Source organism: Phalaenopsis equestris, unplaced genomic scaffold (assembly GCF_001263595.1).
Source record: "Phalaenopsis equestris unplaced genomic scaffold, ASM126359v1 Scaffold000084, whole genome shotgun sequence".
Classification (NCBI taxonomy): domain Eukaryota; kingdom Viridiplantae; phylum Streptophyta; class Magnoliopsida; order Asparagales; family Orchidaceae; genus Phalaenopsis; species Phalaenopsis equestris.
In genome coordinates, this window is record NW_018164526.1 from 1,325,220 (window position 1) to 1,348,253 (window position 23,034).

The following is a 23,034-nucleotide window of genomic DNA, read 5'->3' on the forward strand; positions in this document are numbered from 1 at the left end:
CTCACTCATATATATATATATATATATATATATATACACACGTAAATTGAAACGTCCTTCCGAAGCGGGCGATGAAATTTTAATTCCGCCTGCCGACAGCTTCTTACGGACGGCCCCCGAACAACCACCTTTTTTTTGTGCCGACAAGTGGGTGGATGGATGATGATGGATGTAGAGGAGAATGATCTTTTGTTCAGTGTAAGGATTAAGTGTTTCAAGTGGGAGAGCAACGACTATACTGGTAATGGGGTGTGGAGATCATCTTTTTAAGAACCAAAATTTTTTTTCCTTTCCTTCTGCTAGCACGCGATCTTGTCTGTGATGTTTTTCAGATTTAGAATATTTCTTTTCTTTTTCATTTATTATACTGGTATTGCGCTATATTTTTTGTTATCATTTCGGAACCAAATTCAGGATTACCCGATCTCTTTTATTTTCTTGCAATATTTCTGCCGCCTTCCCAATTTGTTTTATTGCATAACCTCTCCATTCTATAAAAGCAGAGCATGGGTTAGGGCATCCAACGCCTCCTCGTTGAACTTCCTCTTTCGGCCACTAAACCCTTCCAATCTCCTTCCTCCCTCTCACACTTTTGCCCAGATTCATTGCCTTTTTGATTGAACCCTTGCAATACATGCGTGCTTAAAACTAGCTGGGACGGAAACGACGGGATCGTAACATACTGAGACTAATGAAACCCCTATCTTTCACCCACTTTTTTGTCCTCCTTGGCCCAAAGGCAACAACTTCATAACCATGTTTATTGTCGAGTCTTCTTTGTTAACCATAGTCTAGGCATAGGGCAAGCTCTTCACTCCTTATTGTTTCTATTCATTCTTTCAATAGTATTGTTAGTGAATATTAAATCAAATAAATTTATTATTATAATGCTTAACTATTTTCTTAGATTATAATAAGCTGATTTTAAATCAATCCATATTGCTTCTTATATTGATATTAATATTATTATTATTAAATGTCAGTGAAGCTGCACTTGAATTAAGAAATAATTAGTTTTAATAATTGTATGATTGCTAATAATTGTGGAATTTATCTTATATAGGAATTTCTACTCAATATTAGTTGAACCATTAAAATATCTAGAGTTTTGTTATCATCTTGAGGTAAGTAATCGCTTTTATTTGGGGATAAACACACTCTTCATAGTCAAGAACATTATTTTTGTTGTTGGAATTAGATTCATAGTTATTTTATAAGATTGTCAGCCATAATATTTCTACTTCAATTATAATTATCATTTTGCACTTCTTATATATTTCAATTATTGCTTTTTGGTGAATTCACTTTCTGCTTTACTCTTTTGCTACAAAACTCTTGTAATGTGAATTAATTTTCCAATTATATTATTTTTTCCTGCACTTTACCTTTATGAAATGACATGTAAATTAATATCCCAAGCTTGTGTGAAGTAGCATATTTCTTACATATTATACCCATGACATATTTGGTATGCTTACGTGTGATGATATTTAGGCCGGTGTAACCCTTTGGATATTGGCTAGTTGAACCGATATGCCCATAAAGTAACAACTGTACAGGAAATCGTCGGGTTTCTTTGGGTTGATATTGCCTTACTCAAACTTAAGGTGCTTGTTAAAACCGACTATATAAATATACAGGAAAACTGAATAATAAAAGACTGGATCGAATTTGAAATGATTGCATGTTTTTTAAAGATAATTGAGCATATTTTGTTCATCATTTTTGTTTTGCTTTGTGATGTTATATATGCACGTAGTTATCGTCCCTATTCGTTTTTCATACTGCATATCCTATTATCCTTGTCATTTATGCTTTAATAAGTAGTTATTTACCGATGTTGATATTTTTGAATAACATGTTCTATTTAACCACTAACAAGACCATCTCAACCAAAGAAAACTTTTCAGTTTTAGATTTACTGTTACTAGTATTTTTCAGTATTAGCTTTAGTTAATGTATTTTTGGTTATGGGTTGGGATAGTTATTCCTTATTGTCATTTTAGTTTTGATTTGGATAATTTTCTGTTTTTCATTTAGTTGTATGAGTAGACTATTAATTATCAATAAAATTTATATTTTCTTGTTTATTTTTATTGCTATTTGCATACAATCTTTTTCTTGAAAATAAAAATTAAGTTTAATTCATTCTATGCCTTGCATTGTGGGGTTGCACCGTTTTCCAGATTCGGGATGTGACAGAGTGGTATCAGAGCCTATATTTTGTATTCAACACTCTTGTATTTGCATTTCATATTCCTTATCTTTGTAGAATTGGATAAGAGATAGATTATTATTATTATTTATTTATTTATTTAATCAATTTTGATTTTGCGTACATTTTAATTGTTTAGAATAGCTCCGAAGAGAAGGCATTGTAGCCGCTCGTGTTAAAGAAGTCCCAATAGTTATTACAAATGATGTAGTTGTTCCTAAGGGTCTCTGCTCTCCTAAACTTCGTCATGCTAATCCTGCTTAATCCACTGATACTACTGGAGCATCGAATCTCAATATGACTACTGTTGTGGTGGTGGTTACACAGAACATCACCTAGTTATTACAAAACAGTTTTGTAGCTCAAGTTGTACAAGCAGTCTAGGCTATTTAGCAAGCAACACAACCAACATCACAAACCACTTAACCAGTACTACTAGTGGCCACCTTGGAGGGATAACCTAATCAATCTATGATGATGACCAATTGGAGTGCCATGGATCGAGTGATGGATCTGTTTTTAAAGACATGCCCTCTTACCTTCAATGACATGGTATACCAGATAGAGTCCAATGCATGACTTTATGATATTGAGGAGATTTCGTGGAATAAAGTAAGTATCCTGAAGATTGCAAGGTGGACATTACAACATTCCAGTTACACGAAGGAGCTGATGTTTGATGGGAGAGTATCTTCGTTACAGTTTTGGACCAGAGAATAATTTCTTCGTTGGATTTCAAGTGATTGTTCCTGAAGAGTGTTTTTCTAGAGCGGATCGGGCTAAAATTCATGAATGACTTAAGGAAGCTGGAGTAAGGAACGAAGTCCTTTCGGGAGTACGAGACATAGTTTGTCAGAATTGTTCATTTTATTTCTTCGATTAATCAACATGAAGATCAAAAGATCTAACACTTATTTGTTGGCTTGAGAGAGAACATTTGAATGTTCCTATCGACCATCAAGTGTATGAATTACAAAGAGTTAGTGAACTAAGCTATTATGTAGAGATGGAGATTAGTGTCTCTGAGTAAAAACATGCTGGGAAGCGAAAGAATTCAGATGCACAAGTGAATGAGAGTTCCCAAAAGAAGCAAGATCAGACACATCAACTAAGCTATTATGTAGAGATGGAGATTAGTGTCTGTGAGTAAAAACATGCTGGGAAGCGAAATAATTCAGATGCACAAGTGAATGAGAGTTCCAAAAGAAGCAAGATCAGACACATTGAGTGTAGAAGTCAAAAACAAATCCTTGACGCGTTCATTGCTAGAAATGGCATTCTAGAACTTGTAAATTGGTCGTCAGCAAATGCTTCAACTATTATAGTACTGACCATAAAGCTAAGGGTTGTCCTCTTAAAGTTCAAATTTAGCAATTGACAAATATCCAGAAAAAATATTTGTAAGTCTGATCACAAGCATAAGTGGCAAAAGTTCGGTAGAGGTTAATTTCAGAAGCATTATAGGAAGTGTCAAGTAAAGCAAAATTATTTTCCCCATCTTCTTGCAACACAGTACCAACAACACTAGAACTCCCAGCAACAACCACTAACGTATTAACACCATTTAATGATGCAGTATTAGCCTCAATGATCTCAAGCTCTGAAGCAACCCACACAGAAAATTTCACCTCAAGCATTTGTTATGACACAGGCAGAAGTTCGTGAAGCTTTTGATGTGGTGACATGTCTAATCTTTATTTTAAAGTAACTGATGAAGGCATTATTTGAATATGGGGCAACTCATCCATTCATATCAAACAAATTTGCATTTAGTGCATTGATTTCTATATTACAGTCTCATTTATCAATCACTATGCCATCTGACTCATCCATGATCATTACTTAGTGTGTCTGTGATTGTGACATTATTATCAATAACATTCATATGTTTGTTACTCTCATAGTATTTTCACTTAGTTTAATGTAATCTAGGGTATAGACTTCCTATCTACAATGCATGCAATTATAGATTCTCATAAGAGATGGGTGAATTTATGCATACCCTACTCAGTTCCTTTTTATTTCAAGGGTATTAGAGGAGCTATTTCTTGTATAATTTTGACAATTAATGCTTTTAAGCTGATCTCCCATGGATGTGCTATTTATTTAGCTCATATGGTAGATTTCAAGAAATCCAGTGTTAGCTTAGATAGTGTTCCGGTGTTTCAAGAATTTGCTAATGCATTTCTTGAAGATTTATTTGGCTTACCATTGGATCATGAGATCAAATTCATCATAGACTTACTTTTGGGGACCACTCCAATTTCTAAAGCACCATATCAGATGAACATTGTGGAACTCCAAGAGTTCAAGATACAATTGTAGGAATTGCTTGATAAATGGTTCATTTGGCCCAACGTTTTGCTTTGGGGGCACCAATTTTATTTGTGAAGAAAGATGGAAATGTGTGGTTGAGCATCAATTACATAGAGTTGAACAAGGTGACCATGAAGAACAAGTGTCCACTATCTCATATAGATGATATGTCTGACCAACTACAAGGCTCTTCTATATATTCCATAATCAATTTCCGATTTGGCTACCATTGGTTGAAGATCAAAAATAAAGATGTTTCAAAGGCAGCTTTTCAATCTCGATATGAGAACTATGAATTTGTAGTGATGTTATTTGATTTGATTAATGTCCATACTGCTTTTATGGATTTGATGTATAGAGTTTTTAAACTTTACTTGGATCAATTCGTTATTGCCTTCATCGATGATATTTCAGTTTACTCTAATGATGAAGGGGAGCATTCCCAACATCTCAGAGTATCACTGAATACTCTTCCAGAGAACAAGCTTTCTACCAAATTTTGTAAGTGTAAAATTTGGCTTCAAGAATAGGCATTTCTAGGACATTATTAATGGACTTGGAATTTATGTGGATCCTGCAAAGATTAATGCAATAATGGATCGGCCGAGTTCAAGCACTATCACTGAGATTTGTAGTTTCATTTGATTAGCTGGATATTATCGGGGATTTGTTGAAGCTTTCTCTCATATTACTGCACTTTTATAAAGATTGACCCAAAAGATCATTAAGTTTGCATGGTCTGCTGCTTGTGAGTAAAGTTTTCAGAAACTCAAGAATTATTTGGTGACATCCCTAATCCTTACCGTCCCCTTTAGCATAGATGGATTTCAGATCTACAGTGATGCTTCACATCAAGGATTGACATGTTTCTAATGCATCATGGTAGAGTTGTAGCTTATGGCTCGAGACAACTCAAGATGCATCAAAGGAATTATCCTAACCATGATTTGGAGTTAGCTGCAGTTATATTTGCACTAAAAATTTGGTGGCACTATCTTAATGGCATTTATTGTGAAGTCTTTATTGCTCATAAGAGCCTAAAGTATATTTCACTTAAAAGGAGTTGAACTTGAGGCAAAGACAATGGCTTGAGTTCATGAACTGTGACTTGGAGATTCAGTACCACCTTAGTAATAAGGCGAATGTGATCACGTATGCTTTAAGAAAAAATCTTTAACTTGTGCAATTTTAATGTTCACTCAGGAGCACTAGTTAGCATGGGAGATGTCAGTACCACCTTAGTAATAAGGCGAATGTGATCACATATGCTTTAAGAAAAAATCTTTAACTTGTGCAACTTTAATGTTCACTCAGGAGCACTAGTTAGCATGGTAGATAGAGCGATTTCAGGTTGAGATTGTACCGATAAGAGCTAATTCTATCATGTGTCAATTGTCAGTTTAGCCTACACTTGTGGATCACGTTTGTTCAACTCACATGATGGATGCAATCTTACTATCGCTTTGAGAGAAAGCTCATAATGGACAGAAACTCGAGTTTAAAATTGATCAAAAATGAAACTTTGAGATTTTATGATCAAATGTGTATTCTAGATCAGAAAGGACTTCGACAAGAAATACTCCGTGAGGCACAATCTACTACATATTCAGCTCACCTAGAAGTATTAAGATCTATCATGACCTTATGAAGCTATTTTAGTGATTGGGTATGAAAATTGTTGTAGCTGAGTTTGTAACTAAATGTTTGACTTGTCGGATGGTTAAGCCTGAAAATCAGATACCTGATGCTTTATTGCAGTCCCTTCTCATTCCAAAGTGGAAATGAGAAGAGATTTCCATGGAATTCGTGGTTGGCTTACTAATATCGAAGCAAGGACATGATGTTATTTGGGTTGTGGTTGATAAACTAATCAAGTTATCTCATTTTCTACCAATCAAACATACCTGCTTGTGAATAAATTAGCCAAAGTCTATATAGATAACATCGTTTGATTGTATGGAATTCTAACCGTCATTGTATTAGATTGTGATGGAAGATTTACTTCCAGGCTATGGAAGCAAGTGCAAAAAGTTATGAGCACGAGATCGAATTTGAATACTGCTTTTCATCCTCAGACAGATGGACAGTTAGAGCACACTATTTATACCTTAGAAGACTTAATAAGAGCTTGCATTTGGACTTCAGAGATAGTTAGGGGGGCTATGTTCCGTTGGTAGAGTTTTCTTGTAATAATAACTTTGATGCTAGCATCGACATGACACCATACAAATCATTTTATGGCAGAAAGTATAGATCTCCTTGTTTTGGTTCGAGGGCGGTGAGAGGCAGGTATTTGAACCTCAACTAGTGGATCAAGCTACCAAAAGGGTTTGTTAGATTCGAGATTGACTATGTGCAGCCCAGGATCGTTAGAAACAATACTTTAACCCAAAGCACAAAGAGATTAAATTGAATATTGGAGATCACGTTTTTCTGAAGTTTTCACCTATATGCTGAGTTACACGATTTGGCAAGACAGTAAAGCTTCAGTTTTGTTTCATTGGCCCTTTTGAGGTGATTGAGAATATCAGTAGAGTTTCATACGGTTTGACACTTCCTCCAGGGTTTGCAGGAGTACACAATGCCTTTCACGTATCTCAACTTCGACGTTATGTGCTTGATAACTCATATTATCTGGTATGAGTCATTGGTGATTTGAGGAAACCTGATTTTGAAGAAATACCAGATTGCATTTTGGGACGTGAAGTTCTACAACTTTGTTTATCAGAGCGCTTTGGAAGAACCAATCAGAGCGAGAAGAAACTTGGTAGTTTGAGGAAGAGATGATCGTGAATTACTCGTAGCTGTTCCAAAATTAATATATGAATTTGGGGACCAAATTTTTTTAAGCGGGATAGTATGTAAGAACTAATTTCTTTTTTCTTTTCTCCTTCTCACGCTCAATTTTTTGCTCTTATTACCGAACCGAATTTCAGATGGTTCCGATCTCTTTCCTTTTATTGCAATATTCTTGTCATTGCTATCCCAATTTGTTATGTTGCATGACCTCCCTGTTCTATAAAAGCAGAACGTGGGCTAGGGAATCACACGTCTCCTCGTTGAACTTCCTCCTTCAACCACTAAACCCCTCTGATCTTCCTCCTCTCACGCTTTCGCTCAAAATAATCACCTTTCTGATCGAACGCTCGCAATACAAGTCACGCTTAGAGCTAACCGGGAAGGCAACGATGGGATCGTAACGTACGAAGACCACCAAAATCACTATCTTTCACCCCCTTTTTGTCGTCCTTGCACCAAAGACAACAGCTTTAGAGCCGTCTTTTTTGTGGAGTCTCCTTCTTCGTTAACCTTAGCCAAGGCATAGGGTAAGCTTTTCAGTCCTTATTGCTTCTACTCATTCTTCAATAATAACTAGTGAATACTAAATCAAATAAATTTATTATAATAACTACTTGGCTATTTTCTTAGATTAAAATAAGCTGATTTCAAATCGATCCATATTAACTCTTGTAATAATAATAATATTATTATTATTAATAAATGCTAGTGAAGTTGCACCTAACTTAAGAAATAATTAATATTAATAATTGCTTGATTGCTAATAATTGTGAAATTTGACTTTTATAGGAATTGATAGTCAGCATTTGTTGAACCACTAAAATATTTGGAGCTTTATTCCACCTCAAGGTAAATAATTGCTTTTATTATGGGATAAACATACCATTCCTAGTTAGGGGTATTATTCTTGTTGTTCGTACTTGATTCATAGTTATTTTATAAGATTGTCATTCATGCTCTTGCAACTTCGTTTATAATTATTATGTTGCACTCTTTATAGGCTTCAATTATTGCTCATGATAAAATTGCTATCCACTTTACTCTATTGTTGCAAAACTTTCACACATGTGAATAAGGGTTTATTTGGGACAGCTTTCTGCTTACTTTGCTTTTGAGATCGCCACAACAGTTCTGTTTGGGGAACTTCTTTCTTGATATTTTTTACAAATTTTTATGGTAGAAAGCTGTTTTTTCAACCTAAGCTTTTAAAGTGTGGTGGTCATCAGAAAGCGCGGCGATCTGACTTTTTAAAAATAAAATAAATTTGTAATAGCCACATAAACTTTTGCAAATCTTCAAACAGCTACAACTACCCCAAACAGACCCTATCTCTTGCAATTATAATATTTTTTTCTACATTCTTCTTTACAAAATGACATGTAAATTCATATAACAATCCTGTGTAAAGTAGTATATTTCTTACATATTATAATTGTGAAAAATTTGATATGTTTGTGTGATGATATGTAGGTCGATGAAACCCTTTTGGATATTGGCTAGTCGGGATGACAGACCCATATAGTGATGACTCTACAGGAAATAAACAAATTTTCTTGGGTTGATATTGACCTTTTCGGTTTCACGGTGTGTTAAATCAATTATATAAATATAAATAAAAACTGGATAATAAAAGATTGGATCGAATTTGAAATGAATGCATGTTTTCTTAAGATAATTGAATGTATTTTATTTACCACTCTCTTTGTTGTCTTATGATGTTATGTATGCACGTAGAAATCGTCACTATTTATTGTTCATACTTCATGACCCATTTTTTCTTGCCCATTATGCTTTAATAAATAACTGTTACTTACTAAATTTGTTCATCAAGCTCTTTCATTAATATTTTTGAGTAACATGTTCTATTCAGTCAGTAACAAATCTATCTCCACTGGAATAGATTTTTTAGCTTTAGATTTCCTGTTATTGGTATTTTTTAGTATTTGCTTTAAGTGTTGCATTTTTCATTTTAGGACGGGATAGTCATTCTCTATTGTTATTTTAATTTTGATTCAATTAGTTTTATGCTTTTCTTTTAGTTGTATGAGTGGACTATTATTAATTAGGAATAAAATTTATATTTATTTTTTTATTCTTATTATTATTTTCATACAATGTTTCATTTGAAATTACAAAATAGGTTTAACTCATTGCATCATGCATTGCGTTGTCGGGGTGTACCGTTTTTTCAGACCCAACTTATGACAATCTTCAGGTTTTTTTTTGCTTTTATATTAGAGTGAAGTGAGCTGTCCGTTAGGAAATAGCACAACTCAAATGACTCCAACAGAACAAACAACTTAAAAGGAGATGGGCTGAGCTTGCGCAATCAAGCCAAACATTTGAATTGGGTTGGTGTAATCCAGATTAATTGTTTAGCTTAGTTTTATCGAAAATTTGTCTTAATCATGTAATTATGTTTGAATTAGTAAAAAGGAGCATTTACTTACATAGCACATAATTCTATCTATTTACATATCTCCCACCTAAACTTTCATATTTATACACATAGCGCTCAAATCTTTAAAATCAGGCAATATAGTTATGTTCCACTTTTTAAAAGTGAAATACACATTTCATGCATAGGTTTAAAGCATCAAAGTGATATGTATGTAAACACGAGGTGTGAGATATGTAAATGCATAAAAATTGTGGGCAACATATGTATATTCCCCTAAAAAAGGTAATTTGGGGCATAAATCGATGGGACCTCAGATCATGCTTGGATTCTTCTGATTTAAGCCTTACTTGGCCAAGTTCAAACGTGGGTTGAAAGACTCAGGTTTCACCAGTCTTTCACCCCATTTGCAATTTGCAGTTGCAGAATAAGGGAGTGTCCAATATCCCGCCACTTTTTGGATCCATATTATTTTTCCCACTTATTGAATCAAATAGACCTATTTAGTATTTTAGTTTGATGTGTAGGCTGTCTTACTTTTTCTCTTTTTTGATCAAACTCATCCTTATCTTTTCTATATTTTGCTTGACAGTGCAAGTAAATCTTTTTCTCTGCAATATTTTTCCTAGCTTGTTTTTTTTGTCATGTTTATGCTTGCCATATTGGTTTGATATTCTGCATTACTGTCCGTTATTTTATCAATTAAATTTCTGAATGTTTTGGTCATCTGATGAGAAATTGATGCTTGTTCAGGATTCTTAATGCATTCTCCAAAGCAAATCCTAAATCTAATGTCCCTGCAAACAAGAGGTAACTTACGATCACCATGGTTAATTGCAAATTTTTCTTGTTCTACTGTTATGAGCTTTTTCTTATTTTCAACCCTTCAGTCTGAGTGCTGTTGTTTTCAGTCCCCCTTCACTACTCAATAGTGGTTGCACTAAAACCCATAATGGTATCTTTAGGAATTAGAAGTAGTTTTTATTTTTATTGCTAATTTTCAATTAGATTTTGCTTTAGCGTATTTGTAGGAGTTATAATAGAAAATAATTTATTTCTGTGAGAAATTATGAGGAATAAATTATTTCCTTAGACTAAGGAGTTATTTCCTTTCCTATTTTATATTCATTACCTTAGGTTATATGTTATTTTCTTTTTTATTTTAGGCTTTTCTAATTTTTCTTATTTCTTTTATCTTCAAATAATTAATATGATTTGATTATTGAAGATATTAGGTGATATATCTTTGCTTTTCATGTTATTTCTTTTTATTTTCTTTTCTATTCTACGATTCATGTAAGGATTATTTATACAAACTTTCATATCAATGAAATTATTCTTAATTATGCTTTATTCCGCATTATTTTGAATTTTAGTATGATATCATAGCCAAATTCCCTACCCTAGCTGCTGATCCTCCTTCTAGAACCGCCGGACTCCCTTCCTGCCATCCTCCGTGCGGGAAAAGAGACATTTGTCTTGGTATTTTGAAACAACAATTTTTTCTTCTTCTTTTTCGGCAGCCACCGGGCTCCTCTACAACAACCACCTACTTTACCTGCAGGGCTCCTACAGTTATTCCTAGCAACTGTCCCCTCTGTGCTTGCAGGGGAAACATCCTCCGCTGGTTTTCAACACAGCCTTTCTCGACCTCTCTACTCTTTCTCCTAGCTCAAGTGTGTGGGTTCATATTCCATATAGGATTTTGGGATCAGGAAACTAATCGAGGTCTAGGGATTCAGAGTTCCGTCTCGATCAAGTAGGCCCGGGATTACAATGAATCTTTTGAATGTGAAAGCCTACGCTTTGGCAGAGCAGTTACAACTATGCTTTGGAGTTCGTACAGAGTGTAGGATCTTGGAGATTTTGTAGAACTGTGCTTGAAAGGCGGATTGGAGAGTGTTGCAAGGGTTGTGTAGAGGTTCATCTATGGGCATGTTTCACATTGATTGTCCAACTTTCCGTTTTTTTTTCTTCTGTTGATCGATACTTCCTTATCCCAATTATCCTCAACGCATGACAATTGTTTTCGGTTAGCACGACATTCCTTACAAGAAAGATGGACAGAGCTGTCCTTATAGTCATAGTTGCTATTATAGGCAACTTGTTGCAGAGCTGGGACAATGCCACAATTACTGGAGCTGTTATCTATATTAAAAGGGAATATAAGCTGCAAGCACAACCTACTATTGAAGGATTAATCGTCGCCATGTCACTTATCAGGGCTACTATCATTACTACATTCTCTGGACCTGTTTCAGATTGATATGGGAGGCGTCCTATGCTGATTTTCTCATCAATCCTTTATTTTGTTAGTGGAATGGTGATGCTTTGGTCTCCAAATGTTTACACTCTCCTTCTGGCGAGGCTCATCGATGGCTTTGGAGTTGATTTGGTTGTCACGCTCATTTCCGTCTATATTTCTGAGATTTCTGCACTGGAGATAGAAGGGCAGCTAAGCACACTTATAGTGGAAATCTCGATTCTTTTTTGGCTTCCGCCAAAGATGGAAAAGGGGAACTATTTTCCAGTTGTCTTCCCTCCATAAGAGGAGCATTTTAGGCAAATTATTTAATTTACTAATCACGTTTATCTCCTACCTTCCTTACTCCCGAATCCAAATCTACCGCCATCCCAGTATTTCACAATTAAGGTTGCATTAATGGGCTGAAATAAGGCATGATTTAATACTTCTTTTGGATTCGCGCCTTCCTACCAAGGATCCCGCCATCATGATTTTTTGAATCGGTGAAGCCTTACCTTAAATGGGCAGAAGAGGAGATGGTTTAGTGCTTCTTCAGCTGAAATTAAAAGGTAAATCTGAATCACAAGTTGCCTGTTCCTTTGGTGTCTTCGGCATGAAGCTTACATCAAGGAAAAATCAAGTGCTGCTTACCTATTTTGGGCTTTGCCTTATTGGGCCTAATAAGGAAAGGATTAATATTCAATTGCTGCTACAGAAGGAATGGGATGGTGGTGAGCTCCCCGTAATTAATTGGATAATTGCTTACAGGTTGCAATATATAGAGCCAGGCGCAAGGCTTCTCCTTAGGATTTCATGGTTTTCTTCTTCTTGGGTGTGGATCTCTGGTAGAGAGATAAGAAAGGAGATGGGAAAGAGAGAGAAAATGAGAGAGCTTTTTTTGTAATCGATGAGTGTAATTCTCAAAGCTAATAAAATTCTTTGCAACTCCGTGGACGTAGGCAATTCGCCGAACCACTTATATCCGTGTTTCCGCTGTCTATTCCGGTTTGTGATTTTTTCTCGATCCGGTTTTTTTGCTTTATTGCCATTGTTTTTCACAACATATTAAACAAGTGACGAAAAATGTACTGGGAGAATCAAAAAGGAAAAGTTTCTATAAATAAAAATATTTGGTGGTGCAATAATATTGAAAGAAAAGATAAAATATAAGAAGTTGGGTTATAAAAATTTGTTTAAATGTAAAAGCTTGGAGAACTGGGAAAAAACATAATGTGGTATGTAGGGAGTTTAAGAGAACAATTTGTGATGCTGATAATTCTCTTTTTAGTGATATTTATAATATATTAGATAGAAAGGGGTGAAAACTATATGTATAAACTAGCCAAATAAAGAGAAAAGAAAAGTAAGGATTTAACTCAAGTGTATTAAAGATTAAAATCAAAAAGTGTTTTTCTTAGAGGAAGATGTTCAACTTAGGTTTTTAATGAAGTTTTTGAAGATACGATCGATCTTAGTGATCTTAATATTGTTAATAATAATAAAATATTTTATTTATACCGTCGCATTAGTAAGAAGTTGAGAAGACTTCAAAGAAATCAATGTTGAAAAATCAGTAGCATATGATGATATCTTAATTGAAGTGTGGAAATACATAGGAGATTTAAGAGTTTCTTGGCTTATTAAACTCTTTAATATTATTTTAAAAACTAAAAAAAGCTTGGGGAGTGGAGGAAGAGTATTTTGATCCCCATTTTTAAAAATAAAGGGGATGCACAAGAGTGTCAATTATAGAGGAATTAAGTTGATGTGTCATACTTTAAAATTATGATAGAGGGTAATTGAACATATGTTAAGATTTGTTACAAAGATTTCTCATAATCAGTTTTGATTTATGCCGGGCAGATTTACTATGGAAATTTTACATTTATTGAGAGCTTTGATGGAAAAGTATAAAGCGAATAAGGAGTATCTATATATGTTTTTTATTGATTTAGAAAAAGCTTACGATAAGGTTCCAAGAGAAGATAAGGTTCCAAGAGAATCCAAGAGAAATCTTTTGGAGAGTTCTAGAGAAGAAATGTGTTGATATGACTTATATTCAAGCTATTAAAGATATGTAAACTGGAGCAATTACTTGTGTTTGAACAGAAAGAGGATTAACCAATTATTTTCCTATTTCAGTTGGATTACATCGTGGATTGACTTTAAGCCCTTATCTTTTTTCTTTAGTTATGGATGCTCTTACTGGACATTTATAGGAGCTGGAGGATGCTCTTACTGGACATTTATAGGAGGATGTACCTTAGTGTATGCTTTTCACTATTGGTATCGTTCTTGTAGATAAGAATAGATAAAGAGTTCATGAAAAAACTTGAATTATGGAGGTCCACATTAGAGTATGAAGGCATTCGTTTGAGTAGATCTAAAACTGAATACATAAAATGTAATTTTAGTAGTAGTAGTTCTAGTGGCAGAGTTGTATGGGTGATCAAATCATTAAAATGTGTGAACATTTTATATATCTCGATTCTATTGTTCAAAGTAATGGTGATATAGATGGGGATGTTATTAGTAGAACTCCTGTTGGTTGGTTGAAGTGGAGGAATGCATCGGGCCTATTGTGTGATAGAAAAGTACCGCTTAGATTGAAAGGAAAAGTTTATAAAATGATGGTGAAACCTGCAATGCTCTATGGCGCAAAATGTTTCCCTTTAAAAGAGAAGCATAAAATAAAGTTAAGTGTTGTTGAGATGAGAATGCTTAGGCGGATGAGCGGCTTGACAGTTAGAGACAATGCAATCCGTGATAGGGTTGGTGTAGCTCCAGGGGCGGACAAGATTAGAAAAAGTCTTCTTAGATGGTTTGGTCACATTAAACGTCGACCATCTGATGTTTCGGTTAGTAGATCAGATGTTTTAGATTCAACTTATGTTAAGACTAAAAAGACTTGGGCATATTGTATAAAAAATGATCTTAATTTATTAGAATTAAATGAAAATATGACACTCAATAAGACACAATGGAGAAAAGGGATTATGTAGCCGACCCAACTTAGTGGGATGAAAGTTTGTTGTTGTTGTTTCTTGCTAATTTCAAATTAAATATGTTGAGAATGTATTTCACTTTATGACAATCTTCAAATTGGTCATTCTAATTAAGACATTATCATTATACTGTTGAGGCCATGATCACTATCTCGATCATGGTCATGTTCATTATCAACATTATCAACATTATCCTTATCATTTACCGAATTATAATTTTGAAATTGCTTGGACGTAATCAAACTAAATGTAGAAGCTTTTAAGGTAAAAACTCAACCTGTGTAAAAGACTTGGAAACAAATGCAAAATGTTTATGAAAAAGTGTTTGCTTTATTAATGTTGTATTATTATGTTCATCGTTACAATTGCGACTCATTTTTCTTGTAATTATGATCTATTATTGATTACAAATCTTTTCTTTCGCTTTGAACCGAGTTCCATTAATATAACACAATGTAGGTAAATATAATAGAGTTGTATGGATTTCAACATCCGAGGTAGCCATAAGGTTCAATACATGCAATGTTTCAAATCTGTGAATTTCTTATAGAGAACACCAATAAATTTGTTGTTGGATTTATGGAAACTACAAAAGGGAGAAACCTATGGAACTGGGAAGTTGTATTTTTTTTTCCTTGTCAGGGTACAGCATATATCCCCTTATGCGGGTACATAAAATTGAAAAAAAAAAGATTATTTATATTTTTGTTGAGATAACTTTTATTGTTGCATTAGAAGGCTTTTACTTTTTATTTGAGGCTTTTGTGAATATATGGATAAATTTTTATATAGAAAATGAAGAAAAACCTAATAAGATCTCAAGCTTTATGAACAAAATATTTATGGTGAAGTTCTACTATTTTATTTATTTATGTATCAGATGGGAAAAAAGTTTAGCTTTCACCTAAATTTATAATGATATTTTTTCAAAGAAAAAAGAAAGAAAAAAAGAAAAAAAAAGAAAAATATAGTGTATTTTATATTGATTTGAGAGCTGACACTAGTGATACTGAGGAGATAAAGGACCAGGGACGAAAGTAGAATGTCCACCCCTACTTGTGCTCAACTGACTCAAGTTCCACGTGAACTAATTACACTCAACTTATTGTATTGTCCCAATATATTAAAATGAAAATAACAAAACCCTCTTTTACATGTAAATGACTACAGTCTACAATCTACTTCTCTCCAAGAGAAAGAAAACCAGTTAGTGAACCGAAAGTAAAGGACATGCATAAATCACCAATGCAGATGGAACCCTTTGTCAACTTGTATGCATCCTTGAGGGTATGCATTTTGCATTAACAAAACAAAAATATTACAAAAATATGCATTTATGCATGTATAGACATTTGATCTGTGGTAATTGATCATGACTTGTCAAAGAGGCTTATCAGTTGATCATCAAAACAATTCACATTTTGTGTAAGTCTCATTAATTTTGGCGGCGGAGTAATGACATTTGATGAAATATGGGCATGGGTTCCTCTGCAATTTGGCAGAGGCTGCATTTCTCATAATTTTGTATGTTGTGTTTCACAATTTTATATTTTATTGACAGTGCAATTCCAAGTCAGCTTATTCCAATCATGGATCTGGACATTTAAGACACTCACTAGGCACAATACATTTTATGGGATCGGGGTTGAGGTTAGGGTTGATGAAGGTGCCATTGAGAATTCTGTAGGAAAAACATGAATCTTAGCGTTCTCATTACATTCAAAATCATATCAAGTTTGAGGCTATGGTTTTCTATTTCTTTTGGTTTATAGATATTAATCTAGGATTTGAAATTATGTTTCCTTCCAATAGTATTATTGATGAATAAGTGCAGCAATTTCAGTTTTTTGATGGTTTAGATAAGAAAATTGAAGCTCTGAATTCTGTTGGATTTTTAAGAAAAAGGTTGGTCTCACAAGTTGAACATGGCCAACTTTGGATAATATTAACCTCTTCCATCAAAAGAGATCAAAAAAGTATTCTTGTCTTGTTGAGTAGCAGAATTATTAGTTCAAACCGACCCCACCATCTATTGAACTAATTTAAATTAGATTCGTCAGACATATTATGCTAAGCTAGAATAGATACACTATATGAATAAGTGCGAATTGATATTTAATTAGTTACATTTAAAAAGCATTATTGTTATGACTGAACTGGTAATTTGTGTCAGATAAGTTGGAGATATTTTATTGTTATTTTATTTGATTAAGTTGTAAGGTATCCAATCTGAAACTTTGAAGATATTTATTTTATTTAAAAATATGTCAAACTTCATTAAAAAAAAAATTATCTTGTACTGTTTAGTATTAGAAGGAAAACTTCACTAAATTAGACACATCTTTGTTCTGTGATATATGTGTATATATGATAAATATTTTTTTCTCCTAGGAGGAGAATAATCATTGTTTTCCAATTTTTACTCTTGACATCTACAGCCATACATGGTTTTCTCCATTGATTGTGATATACAACATAGAAAATTACTTTGAATTGAGTTTCATCAATTTTCATAATATTTAAAATAAATTATCAATCATGTGGTAAGAATGCGGACAACTATCGGATGAAAAACAGAAGGTATTTTAAAGTCAAGTTTTACCCTTTGTATTTCACCAATCAATTGCATTACACACACACACACAAACTAAATATCATTGGGAACCCATGTATTTAATTTTGATTCATTTGAAAGTCTCTATATTTTGAGAAGTTAATGGTCTCATTCTATAGTAGTCATCAATAAAAAAAATTATATTGTTTTGGCATGTCTAGTTGATGATCATATGAACTTAAAGTTATTGAAATTATATCACTTGCTTTAATGAAGTTCAAGATATGTTCGAATTTGATTAAGGGTGGGCATCTAGTTTGGAGATTGAGCAAGCTGGTCTCAACTTGAAATAAAAAATTTTGATTTTGGCACAAGTTTAAGTCGACTGGCATGAGCCAAAAATAATTGATTTCAAGATTATTTTTTATCTCTTTCTAGCCAAATCTCTTAATTTTAAAAACTATTATATCTATGGAGAGAGAGAGAGAGAGAGAGAGGGAGTGCTGAGTATAATTCAATGGCAGGAGTGCTGGATGAGAGAAGCATTAAGGCATTAAAGAAAGGAGTTCTGATTGCTGTATTTTAGAAATATCATGTTGAATGAATGAGATCACTGTTGAACACACCGAAAGAGATTTTATTTTCTTTCTGCCTTCAATTATTAATATGCCTTTCAAACATTTCTTTTAAACTGCACTAAGTTAGCCGATTCCTGTATTATTTTCCGTCATCTCTTTTGGTTTCTAATGCTGCTATCCAGTAAAAATCATGTATTGATACTGCTGTTGCTTCTACAACAGTGAGTATGAGGAGTTGGAAGCTACGCCCAGTTTGTCTGTCATTGAGGGTCCGTTGGAGCCACAAAATTCATCTTCTGCAGTTCCTGATGTTCCAGAGGAGTCATTTGTGAACTTTTTTAGCGTATGTATTTGGTTCTCATAACCATTTGAAAACTGGCTTGCTTACTTGTTTCTTGGCCTCATCTTGAAAGTTTTGAGGGGCATTTACATACATTCCACAGAATTCTTATATAATTAAATATGCATATACATCACCTAAATATTCATATTTAATCGAACATCACTTAGATCTTTAACATCACATTAAAAATACCACATTCACTATCTTCTTAAAAGTGAAATATATCTTTTCATGCATAAATTTATGATACAACGTTGTTATAAGTGTAAATATCAAGCTTTGAGTATTAGATATGTAAATACATAAGAATTGTGTGGTATGCATGTGAATTTCCCAAGTTTTTATTATTTTTTTATTGATTCAGTTTTCATCCCACAATCATCATTCTCGGCATGCAATTTCTATATTTTCATTTCCCCTTTGCCGTATTATTACTTTCTAAATTTCTGGGATTAGTGCTTTCTAACATGAAGCACATTAGTTCCATATTAAGTTTCTCTCCTGGCGAGACCAATGAATTATCACAGTTGTTTTTTGTGTTCTGCCGATATATATATATAGCTTAAATAAATACCACCCAAATCCTATTTATTTACATATCTAAAGACCTGAACTCCTTCACATTTATACCACCCAAGTTTTGACATCACATTAAAACTATCATCATTTTAACTTTTTAAAAGTGAAATACATCTTACCATGCACAGGAAAGGTGGCATACATGTAAAAATTAAACTTTAGGTTATAGATATGTAAATACATAGAGGACGTATGTGTCATGTATGTTAATCGTCTATTTATTTTATGTTTTGCAGACAGCCATGAGCATTGGAAATTCATCCAATACAACCATAACTGGACCTCTGCATCCGTCTTCTACTCCAACTCCCTTGTCTTCTTACACACCTAGTGCTCCACTTCCTCCATTGTCAACCATTCAAACTACACCTTCTCTGCCATCGTCATCTTCTACCCTAATGTCAGTACTAGATACAATTGAAGCTAATGGCGGAAATAACCTCGTCACTAGTCTTGTAAAGCCATCTTTATTTGCACCATCACACTCATCTTCTACATTACTGATGCCACCAATTTCATCTACTGTGCCTGCTCCTCCCCCTCTTCATCCTCCTGTCACCATGCAGCGTCCATATGGAACTCCATTGCTGCAGCCCTTTCCACCACCCAATCCTCCTCCTTCCCTCACTCCCACACAATCCTATGGTCCAGTCATCACTAGGGACAAGGTCCGTGACGCTTTACTGAGGCTTGTACAGGTATATTTTATGCCATTTCATTAATATTCTGCTTTATTTTATTTTAAGCACTGTTCTTAGATTGTTTTTCAATTTTAGAAGAATTTCGATCTGTAGTTGCTGTTTCTTCCTCCAAAATTTGGATTGAATGGAAGTGTTGTAAAAGTTTTGAGTGAATTTAAAAGTAGTCTTTAAGTAATTGAGAAATATTAACCTTGGAGGACTTGCTTTAACCATTGGGAAAGAAGCAAAAATATTAAAGAAACTGCAACGGATCTGGTATTTTTTTTTTGGGCCACTTAAATCTTCTATATTTACATATGTAACAACTATTGTTTAATTTTTACATTTATACTACCCAAATCTTTCTTATTACATCAAAAGTACCACTATTTTAACTTTTAAAATGTGAAATACATCTTTTCATGCATTGGTAAGGTGGCATACATTTAAAAATTGAGGGCTAGAAGCTAGATTTGTAAATACATAAGAGTTGAGTGGTATGTATGTAAATCTTCCTTTTTTATACCTTTTGAAAGAAAAATGTGATAGTGATAGCTCAGATGGTAATGAACTGTGTGGTTGATTGCTTGGGAGATTTGAATTTATCAATCTGTTTCATTCCCTTTTTGTTTTAATTTGTGTAAGCAGATTGAGAATTTGTTTTTTGACTGAAATAAAATTTTCCTGGTCCATCAAATGTTTTAATTTGTAAATTAATGGATTTGCTTCTGCATTATTATAATTAGATCAATGCCACCATAAAACCCAATTTGGGACCTGCACAATCCATTTCTTAAAAATTTGACTTGCTTTTTCCTGTTGAATGATATATGGTTAAAACCGAAATATCTTGGAGAAGCTTGAATTTTTTTTCCCCCCCCTCTGTACATGCAAGTCACTCAATTCCTATGTATTTACATATCCAACGCCTAAACTTAACATTTTTTACATACATACCACCTTACCTATGCATGAAGAGTTGTATTTCATTTAAAAATTGTGGTATTTTTGATGCAGTGCGAAAATTTTTGGTGATATAAATGTGGAAAGTAAAGTTAGGTGTTAGAAATGTAAATACATAGAAATCACTCCCAAGAGAAATCACTGCATATTTTAATTCTCCGAACAATTGGAAGCCAGAAAACAAAAATTTTGCTCTTTCCAGTAAGATTAGGCTTTTATTTATTTATTTTTTAATTGCCCTAATGTATGCATTTTTAGGGGCATTTACATACCACACAATTCTTATGTATTTTCATATCTAATACCGAAACATTCATATCTACACGCATATCACTCAAATCCTTAACATCATATACAAAACACTACCACCACCACCATCTTTTTAAGAGTGAAATACATCTTTTCATGCATTGGTATACGACACCAAGGTATTATGGGTGTAAATATCAAACTTTTTGTTTTAGATACGTAAATACATAAGAATTGCGTGGTATGTACGTAAATTTCCCTTTTTTTTGTGCCAAATACAAAACTATATATCTATATTTTGCTGACGCAGAACAATCAGTTCATCGACTTGGTGTACCGGGAGATGCTCAATTCTCATCATCCATAGCAGAGCTGAAGCATACATATATATTTAAATGGTTGCAGAACTCTGCCCTGGACTGTGATTTTGTGCTTGTAAGTGGACCTCTTTGTATAGATTCCGACATTTTAAGGCCTTCAGTCTTCTGATACTGTTTGTTTAGGGCAAATTTTTTCTTGTGGAGATGTTTATTGTAGGTTATTTGGATGATAAATTTGTTTTTTTAATTCTGCATTCTGCATGCATGCTTCTCTCCATATATTATTGTCCTGAAAACAAACCTGGAAGCAGTATATGAATGAAAAGGTGAATTCACTTAAAAAAAAGTCAGCATTAGTTGTATTTTTGATGTGTTGTTAGATATTTAGGGGCTATAAATGTAAATAATGTAAATAACAAAATTTAGATGTTAGATATGTAAATATGATTGATAGGTGGGTATGTTATGTAAATCTCACCCATCATTATTTCATTTTTTGATCTTTTGCTTTAATTGAGGCAGACTGCTGTTGTCCTCCCAATTTTCGTCATAATGATTTTAAAAGTTAGCTTGTCATAATTTTTGATAGATTTTTGTTAGCTGTGTAAATTAATTTTTTATTATTCTCCATACATATCACAAAAAAAATATTTATTATTATTATTTGTTTAATTATTTGTAATTTTTGATATATTTTTGATCATTTTATTAATATTGATTTTAGAAACTTCATTCTACATATGGATTCAAAGTATTGCTAAGAACATATTGAGGACAAAAAATATTACATCAGGACTCCTAACGTAGAGCTACATTCAGAGTCCACTGATATGCTGACACGTGGAGGTGACAGAAAAAAAAAAAAATTGTTTTAGCATTGAGAAATATTTCTCCCGTATTATTTCGCATTATTTATGTGTTATTGTGGTGGTATTCACGTGTTATTGTATTATGAGAATATTTCCGGTGTTATAATAACACAATAACACATCAATATCACCATAATAACACTTGAATAAAACAAGAGTAATATTTTTTTGTGTTATCGAGTCGGATCGTAGGAAAATGCACGTGTTTTCTTGAAGCCATATGTCTGCATATCAGTGGAGTTCGAACGTAGCTCTACTTTAGGAGTCCTGATAATGTAATATTTTTCCATTGAGGACGTGACACATTAGGGATGATTTAACTCTTGATTTTGATGTTCCATAAAAAAATATTTGCAGCCACTTTGGCAGCAACCATGCTTCTTTTGCATGATGATGAATTTTAGGTTTTTGAAAATAAGCTTAAGTAGTAAAATATAATTTCATTTTTGTCTTTCCATCGGGTTGACTTAATATTAGCCTCACAAACTGACTGCACGCCAAAAGATGACAAATTTCATAGTTTATTAGAGTTTTAACAAACTAAAGTTGTCATATCTTAAGCTCATTATATTATTGTTGAACCAAGCTTTATCTATTCTTCGAAAAATTAATATATCTACTTTTCGTTTTGAGAAAAATAATCCACTCGAGAAATAAAGATGGTGTTGGCCTTTTGCCTTCAGTGAAGAGAAATCTTCCAACTAGACCGGACGGTCTGGTCTTTGTTCTTTCGTGTTTGACTCGTTAATAAGCTCGTGTTTGATTTGTTCGGTAAATTCATGAGTCGAATACAAATAATTTTTTTTGCGCTCGATATATGAATAAGCCGAACTCGTATAAAAATTTGTTTGTTCATTTTTGGGTCAAAACAAATAAATTACATCTATATATATATATATATATATTTATTTATTTAATTAT

At 33.5% G+C, this 23,034-nt stretch overlaps 1 protein-coding gene across 1 annotated transcript in view; it reads left to right on the plus strand.

Annotated features, from left to right (window-relative positions):
* Positions 1-21,491, plus strand: part of LOC110019884 (mRNA-decapping enzyme-like protein) — a 43,157-nt gene extending 21,666 nt beyond the window's left edge. The window contains exons 5-8 of the mRNA XM_020717744.1: positions 10,482-10,538; positions 18,333-18,453; positions 19,269-19,730; positions 21,235-21,491. Of these exons, the coding sequence (XP_020573403.1) occupies positions 10,482-10,538; positions 18,333-18,453; positions 19,269-19,730; positions 21,235-21,291 (697 nt within the window). The 3' untranslated portion in view covers positions 21,292-21,491. The remainder of the gene's footprint in view (positions 1-10,481; positions 10,539-18,332; positions 18,454-19,268; positions 19,731-21,234) is intronic.
* Positions 21,492-23,034: the final 1,543 nt, after the last annotated feature.